The sequence below is a fragment of the Lissotriton vulgaris genome, chromosome 7 (assembly GCF_964263255.1).
Source record: "Lissotriton vulgaris chromosome 7, aLisVul1.2, whole genome shotgun sequence".
In the NCBI taxonomy this organism is placed as follows: Eukaryota; Metazoa; Chordata; class Amphibia; order Caudata; family Salamandridae; genus Lissotriton; species Lissotriton vulgaris.
In genome coordinates this window covers 268,616,916-268,642,673 of record NC_141695.1, presented here as the reverse complement: position 1 = coordinate 268,642,673, position 25,758 = coordinate 268,616,916, and the positions used below count along the sequence as shown (strand labels likewise).

The following is a 25,758-nucleotide window of genomic DNA, read 5'->3' as shown; positions in this document are numbered from 1 at the left end:
ATGCTGAACATCCTGTGATTCAATTTACTTAATCTCCCCATGCCTAACAAAAATGAATGTGTCCTCATGTAATGCAACTGGTGCTATGTAAAGCGCTCTGATACCCGATTTGGGTCAAATTTGCGCTATATAAAACTCTGTAAAAGAAATAAATAAAGGGTGTGCTCTGGTGGTTGTAATACAAGGGCATGCACTTGTGGGTGTAAAATAAGGGTGTGCTCTGGTGGGTGTAATACAAGGGGTTGCACTGGTGGGTGCAATGCAAGGATGTGCACTGGGAGGGTAATGCAAGGGTGTGCATTGGTGAGTGTAATAAAAGGGTTTGCACTGGTGGGTGTAAAACAAGGGCGTGCACAGGTACAGGTAGGTGTAATACAAGGGTCTCTTATGCTTCTGGAGGTCGTGGTTTTGAGTTAATACTGGCCGACGCTGGCATGTTGTTACAGCTGACTGACGCAATCTAGACATGGCAGTCTTTTTTCATGCAAGCTCTGGAGAGGTCACATATGGTGTTGGGTGGTTCAATTTACACTTGATGAATGTCCCACAATTAAGATACATGAATTTGTTAAGCCACCCAGGCCCGCATTATTGTACAGCTGGTGTTCAGCACATGCACCTCGCCTACATTTTTCTTCCTTGACGTTTACAAGTAAAATATAAGGGCCTACGTTTTAAACACTACCATTTTCAATGTTAGAGTATAAGTGTTTCAGAGTTCATGCAAAATAATCTGATGAAGTATGCTGCTGAAACTTTTCTTCGTGTTAAAAAAAGACACGATCTTGAACTCTGAAACACTAATACTCTGACAATGTTTATTTTCCAATCTTTTCTTGACAAGCATTCCTGGCCTTTGCGCTGTCATTTGAGTCAGTGTCGACCTTTGACTCTTCATTTCAGTTTTATCATAGCTCACCCGCCTCAATAGTGCTCTTCTGTCCTCTGTCTGGGAAGGATCACTGGAGGGGCCAGCTGAAAGCTCAAAGGCTTTCCTAAACTCTGCGTATTCTGTCGCGCTGGATTCAGTGAAAGCACTGCACTTGATGAAGCAGCAGCGCGGGAAGCTGTGGATTGAATTCTGCGCATTATGCTTTGAAAGTCACCTTCCGTCTCCTCACCCACGCACACAAAGCCCTACATGATCAAGGCCCGAGCTACCTCAACAACTGCATCAACTTCTACGCTCCCAAACGCCACCTCCGATCAGCCAGTCACGCCCTCGCCGCCGTCCCCCGCATCCGAAGAACGACATCAGGAGGAAGGTCCTTCTCCTACCTGGCCGCCAAGACCTGGAACTCCCTCCCGACCGACCTGCGCCTGACCCAAGACCACCTCTCCTTCAGGAAGAAGCTCAAGACCTGGCTGTTCGAGCAGTAGCAGCACCCCCCCCCCCTAGCGCCTTGAGACCCTCTGGGTAAGTAGAGCGCTCTATAAATGTCTTTGATTGATTGATTGATTGATTGAAAGTCGAGCTGATGCACTGCGCAGAATCCAGTGCTCAGCTTTCTAACTACAGCCAAAACCACCCTTCCCTTTGTCGTCACAGAGTGGGCTGGGTTCCGTGATGCTCTCTGAGTCTGACCCCACCCCTCCCTGTGACGACAAAGGGAAGGGTAGACTGTGGTCCTTGACTGACGTGAAGCTCCTGACGCCTCAGGGCTTCAGGCTAAAGTGAAAGAAACGTCATCAAGGGGTGGAACTCATCCCAGGAGGCTATGGAATTGCCTGGCTGATGACCTCACAGACCCCAGGGATGTGAGATCGTCCACCCGGCAATTTCACTGATTGAAGCCAGGCTATGCAAAGTGCGCCTGCGTCAATCCACAGACTTCACCATAGCTCAGCTACTGCACCAGTTATGTGAGTGGTGTGTCTGAGGCCACGAGTGAGTGCTATTGAAAGTTTGTGTGCGTGTGTTTTAAATCTTAAGTTTTTCTAATGTGGCTTTGAGGCTGAATACAGGGGCGGCGCCCTAACAAGGGGGAGCCGCCACTGGTGTTATGTACGGAAACCAATAAAGTTCGACTTAGCAGGGGTAGGTATTATCAGGTGTAATAAACATTGCGACTATTATCGCATCCGACACTGTGGTAATGGATGTCTAGAAGGAGAGTACGGGGCAGCGCTACAGAATTTGCCTACATTTTACAAGTGGCTGTGGGTCAGCAACAAGATAGAGACATAAAAATAACTCCAGAGATTGCATTCTGGGACAGAGGTCCGCTGCACTTAAAGGTGCACTGTCTTCTGAATGCCGGTGGGCGTGCTGATGTCATGTGTGTTACGCACGCAATGTCAATCCTGTCATGCAAAGTTTGCTCCACCATGCCAATCTTAAGGTTACAAAGTAAGCCTTAATGTGACTGCCCAATTCATGAGACAAGCTTGTTAATTGAATAAATTCTGCCCACTGCCAAAAAGAAGAAAGGAAGGCAAGTGGCTGCTTCCAAACTAAAACGAGGGCGAAAAGAGATGGGCGGGAGAGAGGCTGGGGAGGGGGTGGAGTTAATGAGGTGGGAGTTTAGCATTGGGAGCAAAGCGTGTGTCCTGCCATAGCAGCCACAGTGCATGCCTCTGCTCGCACCCACGTCAATACTCTATGGGAGTGAACTTTTCAGAAGAGGTGGGATATGGACCCACTTTTAGCCAATTGCAGGCTACGATTCTTCAAAGACACATGCAAAAGCCAATCAAATGCATGGGAGGAGTCAGACCTCCACAAAGTAACTACAATAGATCGCCTCACAGCGCAAGCGCTGACCAGGCTTGACCTAAAAATGAATTGAAAAATATATGCCATAGCCCGATTTGGGGCGTTTGAAGGTATTATGCAGCATGTATGAAGGAGCAAGGAGATGAAGTTGTTCATGTCTTCATATGTTTCAGCATTTAGCACAAGAAGTGGGATATGGCATAATGAATACTCAGCTACAATTCACTACCTACATAGTTATGATTGGATTGAGAGAGCAGTGTTTGACCACAGTTCCAGGAATGATTGAGGTGAGGGTGGTAGACCCAAAGTTAGAGAAATTAGCATCAAGCAACTTCAAGACCCTTCACTTCACCTGTGACCTTCCATTACTGGACACCAACAAATGTGTTCCATGTCTGCACCAGCCATACTGCTTAGATGATTTTTTCCCTTGTAAGAAGGACAGCCTACATAGTGCTTGCAGAAAGCCTTCAGCAATCTGCATACATTGAAATTGATCCAGACATTACGAAAAGAGCCACAACATTGTTCAAGGCTATACAATTCTACAGAATGTATTCGACTTGTGATTCACCTGCACATTTTTCTGCTCTGGTCTGCACACAAACCTTTCAGTGTACTCTTCCTAATCTTGTTTCCCATATAGATGAGCCCAAGCCACCCCAGCAGTGGCCTATAAAGCTATGTTAATTGCTCATAAGATTTGCCCAGGAGCTACAGGTTGTACAGATTTGTGGTGGAGTGTGTACCTTGACTAAAACAGCACAAACATTATCGTTTGCATTTACTTGTGATGTAGAACACTACTCAGCATAACAGAAAATGCCTTTTTTTGCAACAAATGGCTGAAGACGTCATTGATGTGTGACTCTTAATAATAAGGGCACTACTATCATGCAAAGGGTCACTGCAAATGTTCATGCTGCAATATGTTGTATAAAGTTTAGTACAGCTTGACCTGAGTGTGTGTAGCTGCACAATTTCCCATTAAGTCTAGCGAGGATTACTGTTGTTGGTTCTGCCACGGGGCCAGATGACTAAAGAATTGTTAAATGTACCTATAATAACTTTATCTGGAATGGACACTATATACGTACAATTTATGTCTATGCCTACAACAACTGCATTTCTGAAATGCATTTTGAAAAGGTTTAGGGTAATCTGTCATGAGCAGACACTGCTTTCGGAGATACAGCATATTGCCCGGGATTAATTTATGAGTGACACCGAACTGATTGTCAGCGTTTTTGTATTTATGTTTAAAATAATAGGGTCACTCTATGTTTCTGTCAACACTGAGCACGTCTAGTTGACCTAGTCCACTGACTATGCAGAACAACTGCTCACAGAATGATGTTGAGAGCTTCTAGTCCCTGCAACTGATTCAAATTCCTGGTGCATAATGTGCAAAGTATTGCCTTCAGTATTGTAACCAAAGTATTATCTGCTATTCTACACTCAACAACTTATACTTCCAATGGAAGATAATAGTAGAAAAATTGCACCCCAAAGATGATATATTTGCAAACAATATTTTGGGCAAAATATTTCTATCAGATGATATTGTTGTTAATGGTATTCTGACATAGAACCAATCTACAAACTACAAATCTATCTGCAAGATTTCAAATATATTATAGAATTTGGAAACAACATTTTCAGCAATGTGAGCTCTCTACTGTTCCCCATTGTTTACTCCTTCATAAAACTTCTAAAAACTTTGCCGAATACTTTTGTGCAACAGAAATTTTAAACAAGTTCAATTACTTATTTGCTCCATCAGGGTCTTCAGGAAGATTCTCTTGGATCCTAGAAAAGAAAATGAGACAAGTCTTCATTCACTTTTTTTCCTTTTTATTGATTGTTCAAACGTGACATTGACATATTAGTCAATTTTGATAGGGTGAAATATACACCATCATTTTTGGACATTAGTATGCACCTAAGGAAGCTAATGTTGGAGTTGGTGAAATTTCCTTCAAGGTGTATCCTCTTCTACCATTTTCATTATTACATGGATGTATGCTACGGTACAGGAGACTACTGAATATTACCATCGTCCAAAAACCTCACCTGCTATAACTGCTCTAGAAATTGTGAGAATATTTGGAATAGTGAGATGAATAAGTCACAAATGAATGCTTTGTTAGTGCACTAGTATTTCATTGTGAATTAAACCTTAGATAGGGTAACTGGTCCTATATATATAAACAAACTAATGAAATTGATCTAAACATTCAGTAATTATAACAGGAAAGGTCTTTGATTTTGATCAGTCATAAAGGGACTGGTTCGAGAATGCTAGAGCGGTGTAAAATGCTTGGAATATACTATGCTGATTATATATAACTATTAATCATGCAATAATGTTCACTGTATAGATCCTACAGTTGATTCCTGTACCATAGTGCCTAATCTACAACTCAGAATTGAAAGTCCTATTCTTTTCAACAGACCATATATTAGCGAATAATGCAGAAAATGAGTCAAAGCATATTGGGAGACAGTGCACAGGAAGATTAACACATTTACCTGTTTGGACATACTGGCGCTTGGGAAAGATCCTTATCATCCCTAAAAGAAAAGGCAATTAATGGTGTTCGAATAAGCATATTTATATTTCAGTGATTGACAAAACAAATTTCAGCAGCATGGATGTCTATGCTCACGAGAAACCGACTTTAAAAGTTAGGAAAATCAGTATCATATCAAGAGAGTGTGCCATATTCTAAACTTCTTGAAAGGTATCCCCCATTTGCTTAGCACCAGCAACAACAATCTGGTCTTCGATCAGGGGCAGATGGACATTTCTCTAATGTTTGTCATCCTCCTCAATGTTGAAACAGTGACCAACCCCAAAACTTCATTTCTCCAGCATTTTCCAGGTTACACTCTTGTGATGATAGTTGCTTTTGAACATTGGCGTTTAAGAGGGATTACAATTAATAGGATGAAAGTAGGGAGGACTCTTTAATGATTGTACCAAATTGCAAATACTAGGGATAGCGTCATATCCCAAAAACCTGAAGATTAAGCTGAACAACGTTGTATCAAGCTAAAAGACACCTTAATGTCCTAAACAGTATGAACTATATCATCCCCTATTTTTACAACAGGGAGCCCACTGATTGCCAATGAGCATCTGCTGGAAGTTGAAGCATATGACTGTAGCATCCACCCCAGCTCTGGAATATGCAAATAACTACACCACACATGGAGCTCTGAAACACGTCTTTATTCTTCAGCATGCAACCCTAAACTGAAAGAAGGGTGTCATAACCTTTGACACACCCAGAGATACCCCAAATACCTCCCAACTGATTGCATAACTTTTTATGGTGTGTGCATAGGACCTCAAGGCTTCTATTGCATATGATCACACAACACTACACCTCCCATTTGTTAAATTAGAAATACAGACAACATATATACATTTATGAGTTGGAGAGGTGCTCTCACCAATTGTCCAGATCGAGTAGTATTAGGTAAGGAGTTGCACTGTCATCTGGCATCATAGATGTAGACTCAGATGCTTGACGTGGGCACTCAGGTGGACTTGTTTCACTCATAAGTGCTGGAGCCAACAAACATGCTTGAAGTGTGACAAGCCTCTCATAATAGACTTTCCAGGACGTTGCACGGTCACCATATGTCCTTTATTTGTCACGACTCTCAATGGTTAAGCATCAAACGGAGTGTCAGTCTTTTGCTCTGTTCTTGTTTGAATAGGACCATGTCCCAAGCACATTAGCCCTTATCTGCATAGACCTTCATCTTACTTTTGCAAGAAGTGTCTGTAACACAAATCTCGTCAGTGTCTACTACTCAGCTTGTGGTCAATTGTGGTGGCTTTGTCCCAATGTCTCTCCCGAATAGCAATGTGGCAGGGCTTTCACCTGTTGTAGATTGGGGAGGTGACTGATAGGCACAAAGGGATGGACATAAGGTTGACTTAGGATTGATTCCTTCAAGCGCAGCATGCTGAACAACTTTCTGGAAAGGGTCCATCACAAAACAGGCATTACATCATAATGCCTTTACATCACATCTTTTACAATATAGGTGACATTACAACGCATGCCATTCCAACGCATATGCCATTACTATGCATGCCATTACAACGCATGCTATTACAACGCATTGTAAGTTGAGTAATGAAGGTAAGTGAGTTGAGTTTTTATTTTTGATATTTTTTTATATTTGGGTATTATCCAAGAATTGTTTAGAAATTGGGGTTTTGGGTGGGGGAGTATTTTAATATTTTATTATTAGTAGTTTTTATTTATAAAATTAATACATATAAAAAAAATTAAAAAGGCATGGCTCTCATTCCCAGAGATCAGATGCTTGGGAAACTGGGTGTGTTATAATACTCAGGTATTAAATCTATTTTTTGTGAATTACTTAATATTTAGTTCACAAGCTTGTAGTTAAAAAAATATATATAAAAAAATTATCAAAAGGGAATGGTGTATTAATACTAACGTTTTATTATTAAAATGTGAATATTATTTAAAATTTAGATCAGTTCTTATAATTTAAAACAAATTAATATATATCTTAAATATAATATATTTAAACAAATAAAATAAATGTGCTTTGCACTTATTCCCTGTGACGGGTTGTTTGGGAAACAGGGGTTTTGGGTGGTGGAGTGTATTAATACTCAGGTATTCATTTTAATACTTCAGAATTCATTGATATTTAGTTTTAGTGATAGAACATTTGAAAAAAAAATGTTATAAATAAAAAAAAGGCTTTTCCTCTGGGATGAGATGCATGGTCAACAGGGTTTTATGGGTGTGAGAGTGTATTACTACTCAGGTATTAATGTTAATTCATAATTATTTTTAGTGATAGAATATTTTAAATCTTGTTTAATAAAAATGATTAAAAAAGGGCTTTGGCTACTAACCTCTAGGAAAGGATGCCTGGGAAACAGGGGTTTTCAGCGGGGCGTACATTAATGCTCTAGCATTAGTTTTAATAGTTGAGAATTAATTGATATTTATTTTGACTAATAGAATATTTTAATAATATATTTTTTTAAATATTAAAAAGGGCTTTGGCACCTAACCTCTGGGACGGGATGCACGGGAAACAGAGGTTTTGGGTGGGGGAGTGTACTAATACTCGGGTATTAAATTTAATATTTGAGAATTAATTGATATTTAGTTTCACTGATAGATAACTTAATAAATATATATATTTTTTAAATAATAAAATCGGCTTTGGCACCCATCTCCTGGGACGGAATGCATGGGAAACAGGGGTTTGGTGGGGTAGTGTACTAATACCCAGGTATTCATTTTAACACTCGAGTATTTATTATTACTTATTTTAATATGTATTTTCTTGTAAAATTGTTAAATTTAATTTTAATTAACTTATAAAAAGTAATATGCAGACAAACAGGGTGTTCATGGGTAAGAGGGAGATTTGGGATCAAGTTTAATTTAGAAGCTTTCAATAAAAAAATTATTTATATTTTAATTTTAATGTAATAAACATAAAAAAATACTAATTTTGTTTAAAAATTCCAAAGCATATATGTACAACATGAGTTTGCATAAATAGACATTGAGAATGTTTAAAAACATAAATTTAAGTAATAAAAGATGTAATAGTTAACAAAACGATCAATTGACACATTAATAATATTGTAGGTAATTTTGTTACATATATAATAAATATAATACAGCTACAAAAATAATCCAAAAAGTATTTTAAAATAACTTTAGGGTTGTATTTTTTTCTTTAAATAAAGATATATTTTAAACTGTATTGTAACATATACATATTCACTGAAAAAAACATATATTTCAGGGACGTAATAGTTAGTTGAACATTTCATTCGTACAAAACCATAGAAATTCCCCCGTTATACTTAGTTCAGCTAACTATAACTAGTGTGCCCGTAATGCACTGCTGATGATGTCACATATTACATCACTCATGACGAGGTCAGTGACATCACTCATGACATCACTCATGACATCTCAAATGACATCACTGATGTGATCACGGTTGACATCCAGTGAATGTGTGTTTTTCAGAAAATTGATTATGTTTTATTTATGTATATCTTAAGGTCGATGGAAGAATAAATGGGTATATAAGTGTCTACATTGATCATTTTCTTTTTTTTTTTAATTTGTATTGTTCAGTTCATAGCGTATACAAGGAAATTAGATACTTGCATAGATAAATCAATATTCAGTGTGCTGTAGGCAAAGCAAAGCAAAAACAAGACTATACTAAGATTTAATTGGCTAAACAAAAATAATCGAGACACAGTTATTAATCCATACAGGGGAAGAGCATTTGTTAAATCAAACCCATTCCATATGCTGTATCATGGGCTGCCAGATCTGAACCACTAGTTGCTTTTTCGTCAATGCCTTCAGACAATAAAGATTAAATTCTATGTAAAAGATATTATAATGCTTCGCTCACCACATTTTGTACGAGGGTGCCTCAGGTGTCACCCACATTGAAGCAATACATAAACGGGCTACTAACATAGCCATAAATAAAAAAAGATCTATATGGATTGTACTGCTGACTTATATTGCCATTTTTACATAACCCAAGAAACAACATCTCTCTAGACATCATAACATTTACATTTGTGAGATGTGACAAAAACTGTTCAATTGATGAGAAAAAGGGTACTAACACACTACAATCATAAAATATATGCACTATGTCGGCATGCAGGGTGTGACACCTGAAGCAATTCCCTGAATGAACATCACCCACTTCATCATTTGGACAGGTGTATAATACAAATTAAATAAAGTTTTACAATGCTGGGACCGTAAATTAGCAGTCAAATGACTGGAAACCAAACCAATAGATTCTTGAACAAACGGGCCAGCAATACCAAGTCTAGTGCTCCATTTCTAGTCCTGTGCGACAGTATCGTCACGTTGAGTGGCTAGCAAAATATTATACATTGTCCCAATCCTGGCACGTTTTAACATAGCTTCAAATAAATCATTAACAAATATAGGGGTTGTTTCAGGGTGCTTAAAAAAAAGTCCCTTAACTGCAAATATTAAAAAAAAATCATTGTGCGAAATTGCATATTTGTCCCTTAATTCCATAAATGACAGCATGATACCACCATTAAAAACATCCCCATATCACGCCATATTCTTATTTTAGCATCCCAAAATATTAATGGAAGTAATTCTGTAGAATGAAATGGGGTATAATAATTAATTCTATTAAGATAAATAGCCTTGCGCACCCATCTCAGCCCTTTAAATGCGGCGAATACAGTCTTAAATCTAGTTTTTTTTATAATAACTCTGCTCAAAAAGTTTAAGCAGTACATATCGCGAGTAATTCCCTAATAACATCGGATAAATATTAGGGGTTTCAAACGGCCTAATCTCACCACCGGTTACCAAAATATCAATATTTTGTAGAAGGCAAGCTAAATAGTAGAAAACAAAATTAGGCGCCCCCCATCCTCCTCTAGAAAATGGTAGCGTCATATTTGGAAGCCCGCCGAGCCTTTTTCCGGCCCCAAATAAACTTGTTGGTAATAGAGTGTAGCGTCATTAATTGCTTACGTGACAGCTCCAATGGTACTGTCCGAAAAAAATAAAGCACGCGGGGTAATATGCACATCTTCAAGACATTCTGTCGCCCAACCAAAGATAGGTGTAGACATTCCACCTTTTCAAGTTGCCTTTTAACCAAACATAGTATATCCGACCAATTAACGGCTACAATTTCTTGGAGCAACATCCTTATCTTGATCCCCAGATATCGAGCCTCATGTGTCACACGCGCCTCGCCGGGGTATAATCCTGGAGTACACACGGTTTTTGAAAGGTTTAATTTATACGATTGCCCAAACTCTCAGGTCACATACTCTATTTCAGATAGTGCTTGCTCTGGATCAGATGTAATGATTGCTATGTCGTCAGCATAAGCTAAGACACGTACATAGTGATTCCCCACCGCCATTGATTGTATAGCTTGCGTAGTTTCAAGAATGCGCAACAGTGGTTCAATATACATCGCGAAAAGTAGCGGTGAACATGGGCATCCTTGCCTTGTGCCACATGTGATATATACATAGGCGGATTCGTGACCCATCTCACAGATCTTAGCCCTAGGTTGTTTATACATAGTTTGGAGAGCAAGCAAAAAATGAGGCCCAAACCTCATTTTACGCATGACTGCCCAAAGAAAAGCCCAAGCCACGCGATCAAACGCTTTTTCAGCGTCTAAAAAAATTAAACCAATGTTTTTATGAAAAACTGAAGCATAGTCTAGCACAGCAATAACTCTATGCAAATGGTTAACAGTACTTCTCCCAGGTAAAAATCCATGTTGATGACGGGATACCAAAAGAGGAACGATTTGCCGTAGCCGAGTTGCTAAAATATTAGAGTATACCTTGGCATCGGCATTTATTAATGATATAGGTCTATAAGAACCAACCAATTCAGCAGACTTTTCTTTTTTCTTGAACACAACAATATTTGCGTCGTCCCAAGATACAGGGGGATTTCCTATCTGGGCCGCTATAAAAGTAGCCAGCATATCATCTTTTATCACCGGAAAAAAATACGTTAACCTCTAAAGGTAATTTATCAGGTTCGGCTGCTTTCCCAGGTGCCAAATCCTCAAGTGCACGTTGTAATTCAATCATAGAGATTGGCACCTCTAACTCTTCTCTTATCGTGTCTCCCACCTCAGGTAGATCTATACTTGACAAATATTGTTCAATCAAATCCTGGGGTACCACATCTTGAGTATAGAGTTCCTTGTAATATTGCTGGAATATCTCCATTATACCCTCTATAGTAGCCACCAAATGGCCCTGGTTATCTAGCAACCCCTCAATTCTCTGAGATGCTTGTTGACCCCAGAGTCTTTGAGCTAGACAACTGCCTGCAGCTTCACCATACTCGCATCGCTCAGTTTTATTGATTTCATACCGGATTGCTATTTCCTCACTCCAGACCCCGTTGATCTTTGCCTTACAGCAAGCCACCTTAGTCTGAGCAGTTTGACTATCCCTATTAGTACTAATTACTGAAATTAGTTCTTGCTCAGCGATGTTTAAATCTAAAGTCAAATTCTCAATTAATTCTTTCCGCTTGCTCTGTTGAGTCCAACCATAACTACAAGTTTCCCCACTTATGCCGGCCTTGAAACATTCCCAGACCATCGCTTTGGAAGCGGTTCCCCTATTATATTCCAGAAATTGTTTGGCCCATAATTGAATATGGCATATGTAATCCTCCTCTATTAACAATTTTTTAGAAAAAGTAAATGAGCGTTGTGCCCGTGTAAAGTTGAAGCGAGGAAGATCCATGACTACAGGGCCATGGTCTGGCGTTATGCGCGGTGTACCCTGCATCTTAGACCCAACCATTAAAAATCTAGGTACATAAATATAATCTAACTGAACAAACTTATTATGAGGAAAAGAAAAAAAAGTATATCCCGGATCCCCCATCCATCAACCAAACCATGCTGAGCCAATAGTTGATGGAGTGCATAAAACACTTTTGGTTTTCGACTCTTATAGTTAGTAAATTGAAGATCCCAAGTAAAGGGCTCTCCATGTATATTAAAATCCCCTAATATTACAAGGGGGGTATCCCACAGAGCAAGCTCAACATGCAAAAAATCCAAAGTCTGCACTTGATCAAGATTAGAGCTATACACAGTGCAGACTGTAATTTTATTACCCCCTATTATACACTCTACAATAGCCCAACGGCCAAAATTATCCACCTTGGTTTTACCGGCCACTACTAGAGCTTGACGACCCAGGATTGCCACCCCACGATTCATTGTAACTTGTCTAGATGCGGCTACCAGTGAAAATCCCAATTCAGTCCATACTTTACGATTCACCCAAGTTATATGGGTTTCCTGAAGACAAATAATATCAGTATTAATTAGTCGTATCTCCTCCATCCCACGTCTCCGCTTCAGCGCATTATTCAGGCCGCATACATTAAATGTACAGATCCGTAAATTATTATTAGCCATTATCATCATCAAATCGCTGGTCATCGCGACATCCATAAAATAACATTACTCTTAAATCCCTACAGCAACTACTATGAACTGACTTTTTTCCCTTTTCGCCCAGACCTCAGTGACCACCCAACCCATTACCCCCCCAAAAAAACAAAAGCCCAACCCCCCTGCAGGATCCCTCCCCCCACCCCCAACAATACCCTCCCCCATAACTGAGGCAATAGGGCCTACCGCCCCTTGATGAGTGTGAGCCACTCTCTAAATGCTCGGAGAGTCATTTAGTCAAATAATAAAAGCATAAACTGTGACATTAGTAAATTAAACCAAAACAATATACCATGCCTTTAAGGCAAGGACTGCAAATAGTCTTGAGCAGAGGCCTCAGACGTGAAATAGCGAGTTTGGCCCTTGTTCACTATTTTAAGAGTTGCTGGTTGCAGAAGAAAGGCCTGCAGGCCCTTAGATTGAGAGTGCAATTAGCTGGCGCAACTGCCAGCACTTCTCGACCGTTGAATGACAATATTCTGGGCGTACAAAGAATTGAATCCCTTTACCGGATAGCTTTTTTTCCGGATGTGCAAGGTCATATAGAACCTGTCTTGCCAAAAAGTTATTCAGTGAAATGAATAAAGCACGAGGATGCACAACCTGCCCAGATTGCACATTCCGCGCTGGCCTTTTGACGAAATGGAAATCGGTGTGCCCGTTGAACTTCCTGAGCCCAATTCCATTCTTTCACATCCGAAAATGCCTCCTCGAATAGCTCAATTGTAAATTTACGGTGGTCCTGGCTTTCAAGGCCTTCAGGAACACCAAAAACACGCAAGTTATTGCGCCGCAATCGGTTCTCTAAGTCAACAAGCTTATTGTGGACATCATCCTTATTAGCCTTGATGTCGGCAACTTCCTCCCTTTGAATTGTCATTTGGTCTTCAAGCGCTGATGTACGCCCTTCAGCGTCGGTCATACGGTCTGTAAATTCATTACAAGATTTGGGCAAGCGGCGCACGTTATTTTGCAACTTACGACAAGCTATATGTATCTTTAGATGTTCTGCACGAGCCTCAAGCCTATGGTCAGTAATAGCTCTATAAATTTATTCAAGTGACACTGAACCTGCTTGTTCCAAACCAAGACCGCCAGTTGCCTGATCAGATAGATTCAATTGTTCCAGTGAAAGCTCCTCAGTGGAGAGATCCCAGTCAGGAAGTCCAACAGAGGGTGCCTCATCTTTTTCGACACCTTTCTTCCTAACTGTAGCTATCGCCTCTACAGTAGTACCAGATATATTGCAACTTGCATCCATTAAGTCCATTGCGCTGGGTGTAGTGCCACCCGGGCCTCCTTCATTAAGTGAAAGGTCATCCTCAAGTTCCCCGTCTAAAACTGAGCCATCATCAGAGTGTTCCGAAAGGGAAAAAAAATTCACTATCCTTACTACTAACCAGGTTAATTGTATCCATTCCATCTTCCGGAATAACTTCACTGGCCAAATTCAGTTCCTCGCGCTGGTCCAAGGTTTTATCTATAATCACCGCTTGGGATGCAGAGGGGGGTTGCACAGACAATGAAGAGTCCACAGGTGTTACAGGTGTTACAGCCTCTGCATCGTCAATAGTGTCAACATCAAGCGGAGCAGTTACTGAAGTGCCAGCCTTCTTCCCAATATTAGACTGAAACATTTGTGTGATTTTTGGAAATTGCTGCCTCGCAGTTTCAGAGACCTTACTGGTTGGGTCTTGATCTTGAGCCAGTTTAGCGGCTAGCACAGCATGAGTGCCTACCAAACTTTACCCACTGGGTCTAGTTTTACCCCCACGCTCTGTTTTTGGCAGCATAATGAGCACATAAAGTCCAGAAAAAAAGTTAGGTATTGAATATCACCAGGCTTCTTCGAAAGTTTATTGTTTGAGTGTAACACCACTGTAGCTACAATATATCGATATGGGGATAAAGAGCCTTCCCAAACTTCCCACTTCCAACTAAAAAGATTACTCACAAGCCAGGGGGTCATCGGTCTGCTCCGCTTGTACTTGCAAGTCTTTCAGAGTCTTTCAAGTCTTTCAAATCTCCCCCGTTCACAAATATTCCGTCACTCGTCGTCTTCAACTTTAAAGTGTGCCGTGGGAGGAGTTTTACCCGAAAGCAGTGTTCTCGTCGTCTCCTTGTATCAGCAAGTGCAGCCCCATTCTCGCCATTCTCAGCCTACAGCTCCCAACCGCCAACATCCACCATCCGCCGTTCCATGATAGGGCCAGCTGAGTCCAGTCCCGATCCAGGGAGAACCCAGCGTCTTTGCAGCGTGGTGGGGAAAGCAGCTCAAACCATTCATGAAAAAGAGCAAATTCCATCAGAGCTGTAGAGAAAATAAGCAAGGAGCTCACATACAGGTAACGAGTCGCAAGATCACCTGGATTAGGACCTCCCGCCACAAGGGCGGGGGTACCGTGGTGGGGATTATGATGTGCCCGCCACAGTGGTGGGTACATCCATCATTTTTAACATTGTGGCGGGCGGGCGGTGCACCGCCCACCGCAATGCTAAAAATGCATGTATGCATTTGCATACACGAAGCGGCAGGCACCGCCCACTGCCTGCTGCTTCGTGTATGCAAATGCTGGGGGGTACCACAGGTACCCCCCGTGTGCACACCCCCCACCTCTCCACTCTAGGGGCCCACAGGGGCCCCCCAGAGTGAAGACCACGGGGGAAAGGCATCTAACCAAGCCCATTGTAATATGGCTGGCGGTGTCTAATATACACCACCACCAGATTAATCCTTTTCCGAGGAGGCGACTGGGGCGGAAAAGCGGGGGACGGTCTTTCCATCCACCGTGGTCCCCCGCCATACTAATATGGCGGGGAGAATTTAGGTGCGGATGGCGGGCGTATTGCCCCCGCCAGGCTGGCGATGGCTACCGCCAGCCTGGCGGGGGCAATCCTAATGGGCCCCTATTTGTGCAGGACTGTATGGGTTGATGAGTGTGTGTATGGCTGTGTGAACAACTGTCTCAATAGTGTCTTTATAAGTAACTACATATGTTTTAAACTAGTAAATGTCAGTATTTGTGTATATAAGTGAGTATATGTGAAAGTGTTCCTGTATAAAAAAGTATGTGTTTTTATTAGTGATGGTTGAAGAGAGTAAGTATGTATACGTTTCTGTAGAAGTAAGTGTGGTGGTGTGTGTATAACTGTATATGCAAGTAAATGGATGTTTGATACGTTGTTTACATGTGTGACCACATGATGAGTGAGTACATGTATGCGTGACTGTATAGGACTTTTGGTGAATGAGTGGATGTGTGTATAGATCTTGGAATTACTGAACAGGTGTGTAGTAACTGGTATTGGTATGTCCATTGTTTTGAAAATATTAGTTTGTAATTTTGAGTGTGTGTATTGTTGTAAATAGGATGGTGATAGATGACAGGATACTTCTAGTTGATTACATGTAGATTTATTGTAGGACACAGCTGAGTACAAAACCTCGCCAGCTGACCAGACCATCAACTGACAATCATAGAACACCATGGTACAAGTTAGAACACTCACAGGTATTCTGGGAGACTAAGGAGGTAAGAACACTAAGGAAGGGCTAAAGACTACTGTCAGCCATATTACAAGAAGAATCAATATACAACATGTATCCAAGGTTATATTAGGGTGAGAGGAGGTTTGCCACTCTATCACAAGGGTGATGTCATCAGTGATGTCATGAGTGATGTCGCAGACCATGTCATGACTGATGTAATATGTGACGTCATCAGCAGTGCATTGCGGGCTGTGAGTTTAAGTTAGCTGAACTAACTATAACCGGGGAATTTCTATGGTTTAGTAGGAATGAAATGTCCAACTAACTATGATGCCCTTGAAACCTATGTTTTTTTTTTCAGTGAATTTCTAAGGTTTTTTTAAATGCTACTTTCTAACTATAATGTGCCTTGAACCCAGGTTTTTTTCAGTGAATTTCAAAGGTTTTTTAAATGCTAATTTCTAACTATAACGTGCCTGAAACCTATGGTTTTTCAGTGAATTTCAAAGTTTTTTTAAATGCTATCAATCAATCAATCATTTGTAAAGCGCACTACATACCCGCGAGGGTCTCAAGGCGCTGGGGGGTGGGGGGGGCGGGGAGGTACTGATCGAGCAGACCTTGTTGCAAAATAATCCTGTACCCACAATTTTTTCAGATGGGTACTGGTGGTAGAGCCAGTGCTATGCTAAATGACACTCAGAATACAGTGAAAACACCTACATACACTAGGGAACACTATGGGGCTCATTAGGATGGCGGGCAGGCTTTACCTGCCCGCCACCCTATTGGGAAACGGGACCGCCCGCCTTAAGGGCGGGGGACCCGAAATGTGCATTAGGATGCGCCCGCCACAGTGGCGGGCGCAATCCTCATTTTAACATTGTGGCGGGCGGTGCTCACTGCACCGCCCGCCACAATCTCAAAATAAAAAGCACGCATTTGCATACATGAAGCGGAATGGCACCCCGCGGTGCCTGCTGCTTGGTGTATGCAAATGCAGGGGAGGTACCCCCCTTTGCTACAAACACCTCGGCCTTCACCAGGGGGGCCCGCAGGGGGCCCCCAAAGCAAAGACCGGCTTGCCAAAATGCCCATTGTAATATGGCTGGCGGTGTCTAACAGACACCGCCACCATATTAAACATTTTCCGCCCTGGCCGCAAGGCGACCAGGGCAGAAAACAGGCGGGCGGTGTTTTTCACTGCCGCGGTCCCCCCGCCATCCTAATATGGCGGGGGAATTGGGCAATGGATGTCGGGCAGATCCCCTCCGCCAGGCCGGCGGCGGCTACCGCCAGCCTGGCGGAGGCAATCCGCCCGACATCCTAATGACCCTCTATGTGTTGGGGTACCCCTGTGATTTGCATGACCTTCACTGTAAGGCCCTAGTACATAATAGGGTAGGGGGATTAAAACTACCTCTTAAAACACGCCATGGGGCACAATTTCACAGAAGGGAGGAGGGGCTCTGAGGTGACATGTGTGCAAACACGCCCTGTGGAGCGATTTACGTTGGGGAATTAATTCCCCTTCAATCCTGAGGGTCCCTGGGGTCCAGCTAGCCCACTAGGTACCTCCAGTAAGCGCCCCATTTTACACCTCTCTGCAGTGCAACTCTGAGGCACTTACAAGATGTACCTGGTGAGTTAGTTGGCCCCCAGGGACCCTCAGGATTTATGGGGACTTAAATCCCCAACTTAAAACACGCCAGAGGGTACGTTTGCACACTTGTAACATCAGGCCATGCCCCCTCCCTGCACCAATGCTCAAACGTATCCCCTGGTGCATTATAAATTGGGGGATTAAGTCCCCTTGAGTCCTGAGGGTTCCTGGGGGCCAACTAGCCCACCACAGAGCTGCATTGCAGAGTGGTGTAAAAAGGGGCATGGCCGGAGCCACCTCTCTGCAATGCAGCGCAGTGACGCTTACGGGAGGTACTGGACTCCTCGACCAAGCGGAAAACCGGTGGACAGTCTTTCTGTACGCCAGGGTCCCACCGGCCATAGTAATATGGCCGAGGGGAATTTACATGCGGGCAGGAAGAAATTTCGGCCAGATATCCACAGCCATGTGGGCGGTGGGGATCCGCCCGACATACTAATGGGCCCCCACGGTATTGCGTTGTCGCGGTTTATGGATAGGTCAAAGGAGCATGGAAACAGACTTCATAGATTTCAGAAATACTTTTTCAGATATTTTCAAATCATGGATATATCGTTTTTGGGACTTATGCTGGATTTAGGTAGAGAGAATTTCATCTCTGGATTTTTTTGTATCAATTTTTTTTCGTGTTCTTTTAACTTGAATTTGATCAAGAGGGGATGCAATGATGGATTTATTGTTGTGCTTTTTGCCAAACAAGTATTCTTTATCTGGATTTTTTTGGGGGGGATGTGTTTTTTGTAGGTCAGCACCATACAGTTTTCAGCACAATTTTTGCTGTAAAAAAGGCTTTGTCAAACTGTGTCCATTTTGGTTAGTTTAACTCGGGTCATGGCTTACATCATGGATTAAGGACTATTTTCTATGGATCATAGAATTGCTCAAGACACTTGGCGAAATGTGGAATTGTAGGCAAGTCCAGGAGTTGAAAGATGAAGAGGCCTGAAGGTAGGAAACCTGACTTTTAAATTCTAATTTAAAATGTTTTAGAAAATGCCAATTGATTCAGGGACATTCCTTGTCAAAACAGGCAAGTAAAGTGTTTTAGGAGTTAATGTAGGTTAGAAATGTAGGATGTGTGCAATATTATCTAGGTAGTCTGAAGCCACCATCAACGAAAATTGTTGAATTGTACCCAATAGTTGCTCAGCCATTTCTTTTGTTCTTTTAGAAATTTGAGGGTACAGACTACCAGTTAATTATTCCGCAATTCTCATTTCTTGGCAACTTTGATCATTCCTCAAAATTTCCCCAAAAATGATAGAAGTTAGGATGTGGTTTACCTGTAGATTTGTTTAAGGAGTTGTGCTATTGCTATTTGGTATTATTTGTTTTTGCTCCTCTCTCTAAGCAGGTCGAGTAGCAGTTTCAACACTTCACATGAAAGGTGGCTTCCTCCTGCGACCTAACCTGCTTCAATGGCCAATCCATGTGTCTTTAAAGTAATTTAGAAGGGGTGCCCATTTGTCCTTGCTTGCAGTAAAATTGTCAGATTTAGTAATAGATGTATAGTATTTATCTACACTTTCAGGAGGAACAAAGCAAAGTGCTGTTAGTTTCTTCAATTCAAAGTGCAGTTTATTGTCTGATATGTAATCCTCAACTAAGGTTTTATTTTTTAATTTTTCACCAATTAGCCTGATAAAAGTGAAAAAAACATCCTTGAATTTGAGTATCTGTGTACATTTTGGTAATTGTGTTAATCATAGGTAATTCAAAGTCAATTAGCACTTTTCAAGGACTTTTGTTTATGGTTTTAGCTTTTATGACTGACAAAAAGTCAGTGTATGTTGACGTTTTTTTTATCAGGGAGTACACTGTACACTGAGGGCACTACTGTATGAGTAATGTAGGCTTCAGTAGTGTATATTTGGGTAAATGGATGGGTGTGGATTTAAAAGCCCCATCCATCATGCAAATATAACCACTCTCTAACTTAACAAGATTATGGGGTGTGCTACAGAGTAGAATTCTTTAATGGGGTTTTTGTTGTCATGCAAAAGAAAGGTTTCATTAGTAACTGTTCCATAAAGTTCAGGAGGAATGTTAATGTCAGAGAAGATTTGGGGTGTTACACGTAGGGGGTTACTTGCCTGTTTTTAATGCTGAATAATTCTGAGTAGGTTGGGAATTGTGGGCATCCAACTTGCTACATGTGTAAGAATGGTTTGTGATACCGCCCTTAAAACTGAGTCACAGGGTTCATTGGAGGTGGATACCAGGGCTTTCATTTAATTTATATTTTATCTTACCTCTATCTCCTTTGCAGAGGCAGAGTGGTTATGCTCGGTGGTCCTTTCAACAGTGTTACCAAGAGCAACCGATCTGCCTTTACAATGGGATGAGTAATAACGCACACACCTCAAATGACACCTGGGCTCAGTTAATCTCTCCTTACAATAAACATAGCTGTTGTAACTTAACAGTCTATCTCCCCTGCTTGATTGCAATTATTTGGCTTTCATTAGACAGGCAACAGGCAGTGGCCATGACGCCATTTCTCTCCCAAAATAGCCCCATAAAGCATGGGGTTCCACAATAAGTCCAATCCTTTTTAATTGTTATCTTCGCCCACTTATCTCCCTGATAAAATCCTTCGGCATTGAAGTTATAAATTATGCAGATGACACCCAACTTGTCTTTTCCTTTGAAGGCAACAATGTAGTCTCCTTGGAAAAATGTCATAGTTGTAAGCGTGAAACAGCAGGCTGGCTCAGAGACAATTCCTTGCAATTCAGTGGCGATAAGACGGAAGTATTATGTTGTGTAGCAAACAAAGCTCCCCGTCCATGGCCAGCAGATTTCTGACCGGCCCCTGAAAATAATCCTCTGTTGCCTATTAAGACAGCTTGTAATCTAGGAGTACTACTAGATAGTAACCTACAATTGGACTCCCAGGTGAACAAAAGAGTGAGAACTTGCTTATCTCTGCTCAGAGCTCTTCGAAAAATACTCCAACTTTTATCAGCTCTAGCTAGACCCCAAGTGGTAAGGAGTATTATCATGAGCAGATTAGATTGTTGTAATGCCCTACTTCTGGGAGCCCCAGTTTCATTGATAAAAAAAGCTGCAAAGGATACAAGTAATCGCACCTAAGCTAGCTCTAAACAGACAACGCAGAGCCTCTCCTTTGCTTGCTCTAAAAGTTCTACACTGGTTACCCATCACACAGAGAGTTCAGTTTAAAGCACTCTGTATTGTTTATAGGGCAGTACACAAAATGGGGCCTAAGCCATTACAGAGGAAATTTCTCTGGTATCCCCCCAGCCAGAAGTCTTCGTTCTTCTGCAGCCAAATTATTTTGTATTCCAAGTTTTAACAAAACTCGTCTTGGCGGTAGATCCTTCAGCTATGTAGCTTCTAAACTTTGGAATACACTTCCAATCGATCTCAGACAAATTGTCAATCTGCTGCGATTTAGGAAGGAGCTAAAAACCAGACTTTTCCCTACAGAATAGTAGTTTCCCCTAGCTTGGCTATCATGAATTACAGTTACGCATAGTGTCTTTTCCAGGTAATCTCAGCGCCAGGATACCCGTTGGGTGACAGCCACACTATAGAAATGTTACTTACAATACATTCCCTGTAGAAAGAAGAAAAAGAGAAAAAAATAATATTAGTCATGTTGTGTATGATTGCTTTTGATAATATTTTGCCTGCAAGTATTACGTTTGTGTACATTAAATTTAACATTTTAACAAAATTGTACCAGGATTTAATTGCATTGGCCTGATAATGTTGGTTTGGAATTGTTTGCTGCTTTGATACCTTTGATGAAAAAAAGGTTAATTTTTTTTAATAGACTTGAGAGAATGAAAAAGGTTACCGTTTTATGTTTTACCGTTGGAAATTCCTGGTGTAGATGCTGGTTTTCATTGGATTTTTTTTCAGTTGTTCTTTATGTGGTGTTTGGAGCTTTTGATTCTTTGGTTCTGAAAAAAGGGAAGAAATGTTATAGGTTTTTGTTTGGAAAATGTTAGTTTTGCAAATAGCCTGCATAGAAATAGATTAGTGAATATGTACTAGTAGATGTGGCCCCACCACCATCAAACACTTACTGAGGCAAGCACCAGTTGGAGTAGGAATAGTAAATTTGCCCCACCACCATCCAGCAATATCCCTGAAGCAAGCACCTATCAGAGTATGAATAGTAAATGTGGCCCACCACCATCCAGTACTTTCCCTGAGGCAAGAACCTGTTGGAGTATAATAGTAAATTTGCCCCACCACCATCCAGCTCTTTCCCGGAGGCAAGCACCTGTCAGGGTAGGAATAGTAAATTTGCCCCCATCACCATCCAGCACTTTCCCTGAGGCAAGCACCTGTCAGAGTAGGACTAGTAAGTTATCCTCCACCACCATCCAACACTTTCCCTGAGCATGTTCCTTGAGGCAAAGTCATGAAGGTGACATTTTTTTAATTTTAAAACATATCACTGATCACTGTCTGATAATATATTATTTCTGACATCAATAAAGTTTTTTTTGGTTCAGTTAATTTTTTACAGTTTACCTACATTTGATTCTGTAAAGGTTTGTTTGTTCTGGGAAGGCATTTGGTGTTGCTGTATGTCCAATCTTAAAATCAAAAGGAAAATGTTAATAATCTTTTTTTTTTTTTCTTATGGGCTTTTTAATTTAAAATACATTTTGTTCTTTTATTCACTTACTTTTCCAAGGAAGGAGAATTTATTGAATATTCGCTGTAGATTATGGGCTGCTTTTCAAAATCAGTAAATTTTGTAAATAAGTGAAAAAAATATTGTAAGGACTTGAGAATTAGGTGTAATTATTTGGAAGCTGTTTACTTAGAAACATACAATACCTTTGGTCTGTAGATGGCAGTGTTCAACTGGAAAGTCTGCAGAATTATCCCGCTACTCCTGCTGTGTGTGTTCACCATGGAAGTCAGTTTACCACTGAGCACAACATGGTGGACGGCTTCTTTTATACATTTTTTGGGGCAAACGAGAATGTAAATGAAAATATGTTTTGGTTTTTCGCACGATCCACAACCTGATAGAATGTATATTTATTTTGTCATGTGTAAAAATGTTCATTTAGACATTTCTTCTCGGAATGTCAGCCCTTTTGAGCAGATGCTGGCTCAGGGGCTGTAATAAAAATAGTTGAAGGACTGCTGTTTTATGTGCTTCCAATTGATTGTATGTATAATTTGTTTATTGCTATGATATTAGTGTGTTTTTCTCAAAAATGCTTTAAATATCTGTGTAATTTTTGCCATTTTTACAAACACTGTATTTTATTATTAAAACCCAGGTATTTTAATGGATAGGTACTTTAAAAATATCTAAGTACTAAAACTAATGCCTGGGTATTATTAATCTCCCCTACCCAAAACCCCTATTTCTCTTGCATCCCATCCCATGGGATGGATGCAAAAAACTTAACAACTGAAAATGTACTATTAAACAATGAAAACATATTATGCGTTGTAATGGTATGCATTGTAAAACATGCATTGTAATGGTGTTTTCCTTGTGAAAACTGTGATATAAAAGTATGCGGTGTAATGGTATGCGTTGCAACGTAATACATTCCAACTTTCTTCAGGGTAACCATAAATTGTTCAACAATGCCATTTGCCTGTGGCCAGAGAGGCATGCTTTTCTGATGCTTGACGTTGATACAAATGAGAAATTCTTTAAATTCTCTGCTATTACAGGTTGAACAGGTGTCAGATTTGAGGATGATGGGGACACCCTATGCAACAAAAATATCATCCAGCGTTTTGGTGACTTCCTCAGGGGTGGTCAATAATAATCCTTCCACTAAGGGAAAACGTGAGTGCTCGTCAATAACTATCATAAGATGATGGCCATTGTTTATTGGTCCAAAGAAATCAACAGAAATTTTTTACCATGCTCATTTGGGACAATTGGACATATTTAACAGATGTTCTGTTGTCTTGGGAGATAAGCAGTAACACAGGTGACATGCTTTCAGTTCCTTTTTGACTCGTTCATCAAGGCAAGGAAACCACACTCCACGATGCCCTCCATGTGCAAGTTCAATGACTTGCTCTCTCAAACTATCAGGTATGACAATCCAAGAATCTAGTATTATAATGCCTCCTTGAGTGACAGAAAGTTCTTTCTGCACATTTTAGAATTTCTAATATTTAGCTTCATCTGTGAGAGGTTGAGTACACTTTCTCCAGGATTGTGTTGCAAATCTATCCTTGAGTGTGAGCATGTCTCTGTCTGTGTTCGTTGCAGCAATGATCTGCTCATTGGATAGAGCTGCAGGGGTGCTAGACTTTACTATGACAATGATGTATGCTTTAGACTTTGCATTGTGATGCTGTAACAGCACTCATGAGAAGTAATCTGCGGTGTTCTGCTCCTTACCCACTTATGCACAACTCTTGCAATGTCAACCCTCACCTCTAGATGCAAGGGGGCAACTTGGCTTTTAGATTTTCAAAAATACTGAGCATCTCCTGGTGGTCGGTGACAAAGGGGAAATGCTTTCAATACAGAAATACATTATAATGTTCACAAGCTCACACTACACCCAGGCTCTCTTTTTCTGGATGAGAATAGGCACCTTCAGTCTGAGATAGACTTCTGCTAGCATAGGCCAAAATGTGTCTCTGAGCCTTTGGCTGTCTATTGTGTTGAGTAAGGATTGGGCCCAATCCCTCCGGCTTGCGTACACAATAATCTGAGTATGCAACTTGAGGTGATGGTATCCTTTGTGCAAATCAAGATGGGAGAAGACTTTGGCACCATTCAGCTGCATAATCATGGCCACTTTGTGTGGACCCGGATGTCTTTCTCTCTCGTTTGCTTTGTTGGCCTGGTAAATATCAACATTGATGCGCACTACACCTCCACTTTTCTTTTTTGGGGCTGCCACTATAGGTGAAACCCATGGTGTCAAACCAGTAGAGCGCTTGATGATTTCATGCTTTAATAATGTTCTAGTTTGTTCTTTCCCAATGGCCTCCTGTAAATAAAAAGCAATTCAACTGTGTTGCTAAGCAACCGAACAAATGTCCTAAGTTATGTTAAGTTGCACCTTCATTGTCTTGAGTTTCTCTAGTCCATTGGACAATGACTGGAATGTATCCACTATTTCAAATGTGCATTGAGGTTGTAGTTGATGGAAATTAGCCCCATGTCAGCAGCAGTGCTGAAATTGAGGAAGCGTGCACTTGACTCGGTCCATTGGGGAAACATGAATTGGTGCTTCTACTTTCGCTTTCTAATGACTCATGGTCAGTACAAGTGACCTTTGACTTTGCAATGGCGTAGACACAGCCCATGTGTACACCTATGTTTTCAATGGAGTTAGACATGGTACTGGAGATAGTTCATTGGATTTTTTTGCCTGCATGATACTGATCGATGCACCACCATCTATAAAGAAAGTTGTAGGACAGTCATTAACCTTTAGCATGATCTTGGGGCAATGCTCAAATGAGCTTGGTCGCATCACGAGGCGATCTTTTTTTGACTTGGATTCTTTTTTACAAACAGCCAATCCTACATGTGCATGTCTTTCTGCGGTCGATATGACCATTGCAGATCCATCTTCTTCACTGTCGCTAGATGAAGATTCTGAAGAGCCTTTGGAAGATGAAGTTGATTATGATTGACTTCGTTTAGTCTCTACTTGCCACAGTTGATTTTGTTTGGCCTTGTGGGCATGGCTAAACTGCTTCTGGAACGTTATGGCATCATTCTTCTCTTCTCGTAGTGATGCAATACGTTTTTTTGAAATGGCTTTCTTTTCCGCAGCCGCTGCATATCTGTCCAATGGCGAGACATTTACCTTCATCTGTAAATGACAATCC

General features: G+C 41.0%; 1 protein-coding gene across 1 annotated transcript in view; it reads right to left on the bottom strand.

The window, feature by feature from the left end:
• LOC147701362 (zinc finger protein RFP-like) overlaps positions 1 to 25,758 on the bottom strand; it is a 396,387-nt gene that overhangs the window by 174,122 nt on the left and 196,507 nt on the right. Inside the window, exons 6-7 of the mRNA XM_086930058.1 lie at positions 5,252 to 5,293; positions 4,487 to 4,528 (exon numbers count right to left, since the gene is read on the bottom strand). Coding sequence (XP_086786184.1) covers positions 4,487 to 4,528; positions 5,252 to 5,293 — 84 coding nt within the window. The remainder of the gene's footprint in view (positions 1 to 4,486; positions 4,529 to 5,251; positions 5,294 to 25,758) is intronic.